A 10,340-nucleotide genomic window follows, 5' to 3' on the forward strand; every position below is an offset into this window, starting at 1 on the left:
ATGTGGCTGCTAAAGGCAATTCCACTCTTCTGATGACTTTGCATTAAAAATAGCTTTCGAATTTAATGGGAAATGCACGTTCACAAGGCATGATGTTGCTCACAACTAAGCTGAGAGGGCACTGGTGCTAACTCTCATAGAAGTCCTGGTTTTGGGCCTCCAAGTACTAGAATCAATATGTCCTCAAGCAGTGAAAGCCAAGTCCGCCCCAGCCAGAACCATCCAAACTGCTGCCTTGTGTTCTTATCTGCTGCGTGGCTGGCACTTGCCACTATATGAAATCCCTTTATATGATATGGCGACTTTTCCTAAGGTACAGCCTGTACCTCTTGGACTCAGTCACCAGGGCTGGAAGGCATCATCTCTTAGCATCAAGGTGCTGAAGTTTTGCTAGTTCATTGCAGAATGCATAGGCTGGAAAATCCACCAGCACCATCTCCTGGAAGAGGTAACTCAAGAGAGCAGGTCTTGCAGGGAAACTTGAAGAATAGCTGTGTTTGGGGAGACCCTAAGCTGAGGTCTGAGCTGTGATGGTGGTTTTGTGTAGCCAACAAAACCAGGAGAGGGTGAGCCTGGCTAAGCCGGAGTCTGAGTTTTGCATGTGGGGCAAGATTTTGTACTGTTCTTAGACTCAAAACAAGCTGGGGCCAATCTCTACCCACCTCCTTGTGGCACTGGACACCTCTCCCAGAGTGACTGCAGCCTGTGAACTATAGGGTCCCCTATGCCAAAAGCGGGGGGCCTGCATGCTATAGAGGCTGCAGTAGAAGCCAGGCCCTGTTCCCCCCATGGGGACACCCTAAGCCTGGGTGCTCAGGCAGCATGCCTGTTCCCACCACTGAGACCTCTGGGTCCAGTTTTATCCCATCCATAACACCATGGACATTTTCCAAGACCAGCTTCCTACCCACAGCACTATCAGTGCCATCCAGCAACCTTCGGAGAGGCTGGCGAGCTAAAGGAGCAGCCTCTAAGTCAGCCAGAGGAGAGTGCTACAGACAGCAGCTACTCTGCAACACCCCTGCGGCAAGGGCAGCGACACAGGCACCCCGGGGCAGCAGAAAGCATTGCGTGCCCACGCTCTGGCAAAAGGCAGTGCTGCACAGAACTGATAAGACATACCCGTGCAAGAGGCTAACAGTTTGCAAGATCCATTTTGACCTGGGAAAAGCACCTGAGGTCTGGCTGCCTCCCACCAAGGAAGCCACACGGGAAGCTGTCAGTGACATGCCATGGTTTTTAATGAGCTTTGGGGCCGGCGTAGCTGAGCTGCCTTTGCTAACATCAGAGCTGTGCCACAGGAGCTGCAATCAACAGCTTATTAAAAATGAACTCCACGAGATGCAGCCACAGCCCTGTGAGGGCGACACCGAGAGAACCGACTGCGCTGGGAGCAGCAAGGTAATTCCCACCGTAGGAGGGCGCTGGGGCCTGGGCAAAGCAGCGGGCGATGCGGTCCTACGATCCCGGGGCACCCCCTTTTCCTTCCCGTGGCGTGGTGGGAGAGCATTCGAGGTGACTCCCGAGGCAGGACTGAGCCCCGCTCTGGACCTGTGCTGGAGGCTGCCCCCAGCTGTGCTTGGGTCCCTGGTCCTTCCACTGGGGACTCCAGGTTGGCTGGACATGACGATAGCTGCTGGGCAGACCCTTGACCCTGCCTGCCACTCAGATGCCCAGGTGGGAATGAGCTCGCAGGCCCTGAAGGTCTCAGTTTGTGCCTGTGCGGCTGGGTATTACAGGCTTGATGTTCGCCTTGGTTTGGGCTTTATAGCAGCATTGCTGTCTGGGTGCCTGTGAGAGGGGAAATGCCTCATCCATCCGCACCCCTTGCCTGTAGGGCCCCTATCTGGTGCAATAATGATCTCAAGCAACAAGCAGTGGGAGCTTTGTGTGTCACGATGGTTAAAGCAGCTGGTAGCTGGGGGTGTGGGGGATGATTAGCTAAGGGCAGGGGAGCAGCAAGTGAGCACTGGGTACCCAGGTGAGAGAAGAGGGGTGTGCCCGCCCGCTGTACCAGGGGAGGGTGAAGCGAGACGGGGCTTTACATGGGCAGGGGCTTTGGTGATCCAGTTGCCTTCATGCATTTGCTGTTAGAACAGCCTGGAAGCAGGAGTGGGGCGAGACTGGTATCCGTGAGACCCGTTGCCCATGTTCCTGCCACACACAGCCACCACTGCCCCTCAGCACGGAGAGGAGTGTGCTGGCTGCCCTGGGGGGGCCCAGCCCCTCTAGAGCACACCGGACTCAGTCGCCACGTCCTCGTAGGGCTGGTAGAAGTCTCTCGAGGGCCCCTGCTGCAGTGGGATCCCGGGAGTGGTGCTGGGGTGGCCGTGAGTGAGGATGGTGGTCTTCCGGCTGCAGAGGCTCCCATTGGAGACCTGCCTCTTAAGCCCTGGGCGGAGGCGCGTGCAGCAGGAGAGGGAGCGCAGGGCATCGTGCAGCAGGTGCCCGCTGAAGAACATGTAAATCCAGGGGTTGCAGCAGCTGCTGAGGCTGGCCAGCAGCATGGTGATGGTGAACGCCGCGTCGCTGGAGTCTGCAAAAGGAAAGCAGCCCTGTTAATTCTGCACTGTGCACAAGCCACTGCCTTGCCATGGATGAGACCTTGGTTGATTCCCAGCTTTGATGCCGACCTACTGTGTGAGCTCAGGTGAAGCCACTCTCACCCCTTTGTCTGTGTCCTTTATTTGGGGAGTCAGGTCTTTGCTGCAGGGTCTAGGTGTTTGCATTCGCTCCACAAGCTGTGCCACTGGCATCAGCAGCCCACTCCTTGGGGGAAGCACTGCCAGGCTCTGGAAAGGTATCAGAAGCCGGACTGCAGCAAGCTGGGTGTTGTTCTGTCTGTGCTACTGGTGCAAGAGCTATTGCCAGGGCTTGCGCATCACAATGCTCTAGTAGGGGACAGGGACCTTCATTTGGGCATGTGCTACATTGCCAGCCACTGCGAGCCCACTTCCCGCTGCCAGAGTAGTGGAAAGGGGTTTTGGCCTTAACAAGCATCGGGACCAGAGTCATCTTTATTTCGTGAAGTGAAAACACTCCAGAAACGGGGCCCGATCCCGTTCTAGCTACATGCGCAGAGGTTTACATCACTGGAAGAGGGCTCAGAATCTGAACCCCTGGTTCCTGCACATACCCTCTGTGTGAGCCAGCAGAGCTGACTGGGAGATCTGGTGCATTAAACGTGCTTCCTTTGTCACTGCTGGGGTCTGAAGCAAATGATGGACAAAGCCTGAGAAAATCAAGCCTCAGGGGGGAAATAATGGAAAGCCATTCAAATATAATCTCCTTTGAAGTTTTCAGTGGCTTCCATTTAAAGGCTCAATACTCATGGACTGGAAATGGAAATGTTATTAGCCATGTAAGATTAAAAATTAAGTTCCTATATTATCCTCTTATATCTGAAATTTGAGACTTGAGCACTTATAACTAGGCAAGGGCTCCTTTCATTGAAGCAGCGGTTAATTATGTTCCCCCGAGCATCTAGTATGTGGAGACACCGAGTAGACCTTCAGGCAATGGCTCAGTGGATTTTGGGCTTGGATGCTGGGACAGTTCGGGGCCAAGGCTGTTTGCCCTAAAGGTGGAAATCCCCCTTTGCTGACAGCCAGCATAAGACTTGTGCACCACTTAAAAAGCACAGCTGTGCCCCTGGGGCTGGGCTGCAGGCATGTGCTAGCTCATTGGACCCCAGCAAATTTCACTCTTTCTGAACATCCAGGGTACAGGATGGAAGGCATTAAGGAGGAGACGTGCACCTCACGCAGAAGACAAGTCCCACTGGCTTCTGTCAGATCACTGCAACTGTATTTTTGTACGATTTACTGACTTCAGGTGCCTGCAGCCTCAGATTGAGATTTAAACTAAGAAAGATTCACCCCACACCTGCATTTGGAGCTCTCCCCCTAAAAAAACGCTGCTCCCTTGGATAATCTTGGTGAAATGCTGTGCTCTGCAACAACCCCGGTGAAAGCAACGTGGAAACAATTTAGAGCCGATGAGCTGATCCTAAATGTTGCAAAGCACAGAAAAATTGAGGTGCTACAAACAGACTTTGCCTTAGGGATAACAGAAGAACTCTGCATTGGAATTGCTGCTGGGATGCAATTGTGGTGACGTATCTCAAAATATATCAGATACAAACAGCCCTTTAATGGATTATATAATCCCCTAATCTATTAATAGATACAAAGTTATAAAAAAGAACTGACATGCTAGAAAACACATCTCTTGATCAGTTTGGAAATCGCTTGTAAGACGCAGCAAGTTGTGGGATAATTTTTCAGCAACAGCAAGGGCACAGGCTAAAAGAAAAATGGTTGAGAACCACTCCACTAGGCATCTATACACACACCCTCCATGCTGATTATAAAAAAAATTGCTAAATGAAGATGAATGCTTATTAAATCATCAGTTTAACATTATTTTATGTGTATGAGAGAGACAGAGAGAGAGAGAGGGTCCCAGACCTGCCGGAGGGTGAGGGTGCCTATCTCGTTCTGCACAGTGTGTGTAGATCAGTGATTCTCAGCCCTGGTGCTGTGGCACCCTGGGGTGCCTTGAGACCTTTTCAGGGGTGCCAGGCAATGTTCAGTGTGCAGGCATAAATTACCAGCTAAACCCAGAGATTTCCAACAGGAATTTTGCCCTGCCCTTTCTGAGCTCTTTCCAACAGAAGAATCCCTCTGGTATTTTTTCATAGTTGAAAAACAAAAGGAGTGAAAGCTCAGAGCTGGCATTTTCTAAGGGTGCCCTGGCAGTAAGGAGAGGGCTTCAGATCTGAACTGGTTGAGAAGCACTGGTATAGTGCTGGGAGCCCTGTGTACAGTGTGTGCCCGTGTCTGTGTAGATGGTCTCTGGGGGTTGGAGCCCTGTGTATAGGGGATGGGTGAATACGGGTGTGTGTAGATGGTCTATGGGGCTTGAAGCCCTATGTACTGTATTTGTATAGGTCTCTGGGTACTGGAGCCCTGTGCACGTGGGTCTGTGTGTGTGTGTGCATGCCTGTGTAGATGGTTTCTAGGGGTCAGAGCCCCATATACAGGGTTGTGTGTGAATGGGCATAGACAGTCTCTGGGGCTCGGATCCCTGTGTACTGTGCGTGCGTGTGCATGCGCACTTGTGTGTGTGTAGATGGTTTCTAAGGGTTGGAGCCCCTGTGTAATGTGTGTGTGCGCATGCACATGTGTATGCAGACAGTTTCGAGAGGTAGGAGCCCTGTGTATGGGGGCGGGTGTATATAGACAGGCTCTAGGGCTTGGTGCCTGTGTGTGTGTGGGTGGCCAGGTGCCATCTGCTCACTCTGTGTGCGCAGGGAGGCTGTAGGCAGCTCCGTCCCACTGGAATGGGGTGCATTGCCCAAGGCTGAGCCCCGTGACCTGGGTGCCTGGCACACGTGGGCACGTGGGCTCTGCTGCGCCTCTGCCCTCACCCATGCGCCCCCCGAATGCCCCCTGCCCGTACTAGCTCCCCACACTCACCCTCGCCCGGAGCGCCAGGATCCCAGACGGCCCAGAGCTGCACGCTGAAGAAGGGTGCCCAGCAGGCCACGTAGGCCAGTACGATGACCAGAGTCATGTGCACGGTTCGCACCTTGGCACGGGACAGGCGATGCCCACTGCTCACCCGTGCCGCACCCCCTGCCCGCAGGCTGCGGCCCACCCGACGGCAGATGAGGCTGTAGCAGGCGGCCAGGGCGGCGGCAGGAAGCACGAAAATGGCCAGCGCCGTCCAGGTCACGTAGGCACGGGCACCCCAAGCTGGGGCAAAATGGGCCCAGCAGTCCCGCACACCCGAGCCAGGCCGCACCTCCCTCAGCGAGAAGACAAAGAGCTGCGGGGTGCTGAGCAGGGCGCTGAGTGCCCAAGCAGCAGCCGCAGCCAGGTGCGGCCGTCGGGCGGGCTGGCGCAGCGCCCGCAGTGGGTGGCACACGGCCTCGTAGCGGTCCAGCGTGAGCGCCAGCAGCACGTAGGTGGAGGCGAACATGCTGAGCGCCTGCAGGTACTTGACGGCGCGGCACAGCACGTCGGGCCCCGCGAAGCGAAAGGTCAGCTCCCACAGCAGCTGCGGCAGCACCTGGAACAGGGCCACGGCCACGTCGCTCAGAGCCAGGTGCAGCACGAAGAGGCGCACCCGGCTCAGCTGCTGCCCGCCCCGACGGCGGCTGCACAGCGCCAGTAGCACGGCTGCATTGCCCAGCGCCGCCGCGGCCAACACGGCGCCCAGCACGCCCACCTCGGCCTGTGCCAGCGCCTCGTCCCGTGTCTGCAGCAGCAGCAGGAGGCTGAGGTTTGTGGATGCCCCATCGGGGCCCGGGCTCACCCTGCTGCTGCTGTTGTGCTCCATCGCTGTGGGCAGTGGGTAGGGATGCCCCTCCTCGTGGCACTGCCTGCCTTGACTCTGCTTCACACCTGCCTCTCCTCCTCCTTCCTCCACTCACTGCCACCCCCAGCCCCTGTCCAATCTGGTCCGGCCCAATCTGGTCCCACCCTGCTCTAAGGCAGCATTCAAGCCCCAGTGCCACCTGCCCCACAGGGCAGTCCCTGCCCACAGCCTGCACCGTATGAGCTGCGGCTGGCTCAGCTCTGGGTTTTATAGCCAGGGAGCTGCCTTGCCCTGCTGGCTTTGCTCCGCCTCTGCTGGCTGCATCCCCAAAGGCAGGCACTCCCCAGGTATCTGTTAGGGGAGGAAGCCCCCCTACCCCTTGGGAACGTCCCCCATCTTGCCCCACAGCTCAGGGGGGCAGAGGGGAGGGGGAATGTCTGCTCTCTGCCCCACCAGGCACGCTGGGGAGTTGGAGTCTCCTCTGTCTGCAGCTCTCTCTGTGCACCCCCAAGGTGATCTACAGCTTTTCCAGCAAGGGCACGGGCTTTAGAGCCTCTCACCACCTCCCTGAAGAGCTGCACAGCAGAGAGAGCCCCAGAGTGGGATCTCAGGCCTGGGGCCACAGAGGTAAGGAGACCCCCCTGGTCTTGGGTTACTTGGTGGCAGGTAGATGCCACCCCCAACAGGTCCCCAGGGTCTGATCCTGCTCAGCCAAGTCAGTGGAAAGGTTTTGTCTGATTTGGATGCTCGGGGAGACCCGAGTTCTCTCCTGGGCTCTGCCTTGGGGAAGGTGATGCTTACCTCTGTATTTGAGGCCCCAGCCCAGCCTGGTTAGTTATCTAGCCCAGTCCCGCATCTGCAGTTCCTCAGGCACCTGCCCCCCCACTCCTTGTTACCAAAGTGGCTTCTTCTGAGCAGAGCAGCTTCAGCTGTCGGCAGTAAGCAAGCACCCCCCCTCCACGGGAAGGCTTGGAGAGCGTGTGCTGTGCAGCGCCTGCTGTGTGGCTAGACGAACCTCATGAAAATTCATGGGAGAGGAAAATCAGGGAACCAGGCGGAGAGAAAGGCGAGACAGCGGAAACGCACAATAGTTGGAAGCAACAGGCAGAGCGGATTAGGCATTGTTTGAGTCGATAGAGATGGAATAATTTCAGGCAAGAAGCAAAGGACGTTAGAATCTGAATGCTGATGATTCGGCTGATGCAGCAGCTGAAGTGCTAGGAGGGGAGTGCCTGGTCCGTGCCTGCTGAGGTACCGAGGGAGAATTGTGCTCCTGGCCCTGAGGCATGGGGCTGTCAGGTGGGAGCTCTGGCGTCTACTCCCAGCTCTTCAAAAGGTGGCCTTGGGCCAAGCACAAAACCACCCCTGCCTCCATCCTCCATCTGGAAAATGGGTTAATAAGTGTCCTGGGGAGTGTTATGGAGCTTACTTCACAAACACTTGGCAGTTGCCTGTGAAGCAACTGGTGGAGCGTAAGCTATATCCCATACCTTGGGTTTATATTAATTAGAAGTGGGTTTTTCCAAGATCTGGGTCTAATACCACTTACCACCTTAATAGTCTCTTGCCTGTATTTTCACTGTTTTAGGCATCTTCTCCTTTCCTTTTTCTTTCCAAAATGATTTTTCTCCCTTCCTCCACTTAGCCGCTGATCTTCCCTTTTGCATTCTCTCTAACCAGGAGCCTTGCTGGACTCTCTGCCTTTCTTGCATCCCTGATTTGAACAGGAACGGGTAACATGGTATTTAAAATGCCAGCTCCCCTGCTGCCTTCTCTCTCCTGGGTGCTAGCCAGTGCTGTTCCTGGTGGTACTGGACTGAGGGCTGCAGTGCGGGGAGCAACAGCAGCAAAATCCTGGTATGGGCACAGGCTTGAAGAGCAGCTAGGCCTACAATGAGATTCATCAGGTCTGTGCAGACGTGGGCAGTTGTGTGTATCAGGATGAGTTTTGGCTCTGACTCCTCCGGAGGACGTGTCGGCAGAGAATGAGAATTTGGAAGAAGCTCCTGGGGTGAGAAAGGATTCCTGCTAGTTTCAGTAGTGTCTCACTGTGTGCAAAAATGGATAAAAGAGCCTTCCTTCCCTTTACCCTTCACCTATTTAGTTTGTAAGCCCTTCCAAGCAGGGATTGTGCTATTATGTGCATGTACAGCCCCCAGCCCAATGAGGCCATCATCTCAGATGGGGTTTCTCAGAGGAGATGTAGCATCTGTCAATTATCATCATCATCATCATCATCATCTCCATCTCCACTTCTGGAAGAGTGATGCCAGCAGAGTTTGTCAGGAAGCTCAGATACCACCCCAATGAGCATGAGATGAAGAACAGAACCCATCTGCTCCATAACGCGGGGAGTTTTAGCTGTGCTGTACTCGTACTGAAGTCTGCCGGACTTTCTTCAGGCTCAGTGGAAAGGCACTTTCTTCTCTTCTCTTCTTAGACCAGCTTCAATTGGGAACACTCCGATCTGGCAAATTACCAGTTTAGGATCCGGAAGCTCAGGGCAGCTGCAGATCAGGGAATAAAGTTTGTGTGGGCAGAGGTTTGTGCAACCATGCTGTGGGCAAAAGCTGCGAGCCCTTATTTTGTTCCCAGAGTGCCACGCTAAAAAAGCCGAGAAGAAAATGCCAAAATCACTAACTAATGCTGCAGTCTATTCCCTGATAATAACCATTTTTATTAAAGCGTTAAAGTTTTATTAGTCAGCTGTGTCCACTTTCTCTCAGCAAGTAACATTACATTTTCCTTTCTGATCTGCAACACTGCAGAGGGGTTTTCTTTCACCGGTCAATGATGTCTAGCCTGGCTGAATCAAGGTGTATATTCTCATTGGTAACCAATACCTGTGGCATTCCTAAGAGAAAGAAAAAGTTTCAAACAAAGAGGGGAAAGAAGCCCAAAGCAGGCCTCTGAGCATCAGTTGTTTTTCTTGGTGCAGGATGTGCTGTCTGTAGACAAGGAGACTGCAGTGACTTATTATTTGTAGTATTACAGTTGGTTGCCTGTTATTATTTTCTGAATAGAGCTTTGCAGTTTACCACTAACTGGCACAAGAAGCACACCTAGGATCTAATCGAAAGACATTCATATTCAGGAGTGACTCTCTGGATGCAATGTGCACATCCTAATAAGATGCGTGTCTGGATGCTGGGAGCTAGGGAAAGAGCCATGTTGCAGAGAGAAAAGTGATTTTTTTACAGTTCATGAATAGATGAGAGATTTCCTGGCAGGTAAATAAGAAGTGCAATAAAAGAAAAAGCAAAAAACAATGAAAAGCTGAAGGCACAGATGGAAAAGGAGAGTCTAAGGAACAAGAACCATCCCAAGAGTTTCAGGGACCGAGTCTGATCTCATGGATATCCCTTAGGTTCTGGAGCTATCTGTTCAAGGCGGTGTCATTCCTTTTACACCAGGCTAGTATTACTAGACAACATAACGTGCCTGTACGAGTGCATGGGTCTGTACAGAGGACGTAAGCTAATCCACAAATGCTTCTTTGGAAGAGGAAATCAGAAGTGCCATGACTGCTCAGGTTAGCGACCATGCTGTGGTCCAAGGTGCGCATGGCATTGCTGCACTTTTATCCTAATAACAAGAACTACAGAGCATCACTTGCCAAGAGTACTGGGCTTTTGTTTCATCTGTCCCTCGCTATTGATGCCTCTCTCTTCATGTTGCAGTGAGTGCCACGCAGTATAGACGTGCTACCAGCTAGCTGCAGACTGCTAGGATACCAATAGGAGTCAATCCACAGTAGTTCGGAGCTCAGCCAAGTGTTTACCTTGTTCTCAGGCAGATTCTGCAGCCCAAGCAAGCTCCGTGCTGACACAGGCAAGCTGTTGCTGTTACCCAGCCCACCTGGTTTAAAAATAGCTGAGGTATGTCTGTACCCTGTTGCAGGTGCAGGGGTAGCCATAGAGAACCAGGCATCCTATCTTGGTTGTGGCATGCTAAGCTGGGTCCCCCCCGCCACCAGCCTTACTACTAGATTGACTCCCTTCTCCCTCCCTATACCA

At 53.5% G+C, this 10,340-nt stretch overlaps 1 protein-coding gene across 1 annotated transcript; it reads right to left on the reverse strand.

The window, feature by feature from the left end:
- Positions 1 to 1,229: 1,229 nt before the first annotated feature.
- Positions 1,230 to 6,572, reverse strand: AVPR1B (arginine vasopressin receptor 1B). Its single transcript, XM_006267823.3, has 2 exons — positions 5,481 to 6,572; positions 1,230 to 2,536 (listed from the first exon to the last, which is right to left on the reverse strand). The coding sequence occupies exons 1-2, from the start codon at positions 6,343 to 6,345 to the stop codon at positions 2,229 to 2,231; spliced, it is 1,173 nt and encodes a 390-aa protein (XP_006267885.1). The 5' UTR covers positions 6,346 to 6,572; the 3' UTR covers positions 1,230 to 2,228.
- Positions 6,573 to 10,340: the final 3,768 nt, after the last annotated feature.

This window comes from Alligator mississippiensis, chromosome 14 (assembly GCF_030867095.1).
Source record: "Alligator mississippiensis isolate rAllMis1 chromosome 14, rAllMis1, whole genome shotgun sequence".
NCBI lineage: Eukaryota > Metazoa > Chordata > Crocodylia > Alligatoridae > Alligator > Alligator mississippiensis.

Excerpts from the sequence above, each read along its gene's own strand:
- AVPR1B (XM_006267823.3), bottom strand. The coding sequence starts at position 6,345 with ATGGAGCACAACAGCAGCAGCAGGGTGAGCCCGGGCCCCGATGGGGCA. Across the intron at positions 2,537-5,480 it reads TCCTGGCGCTCCGGGCGAGG|ACTCCAGCGACGCGGCGTTC; the intron begins GTGAGTGTGGGG and ends TTCCTTTTGCAG.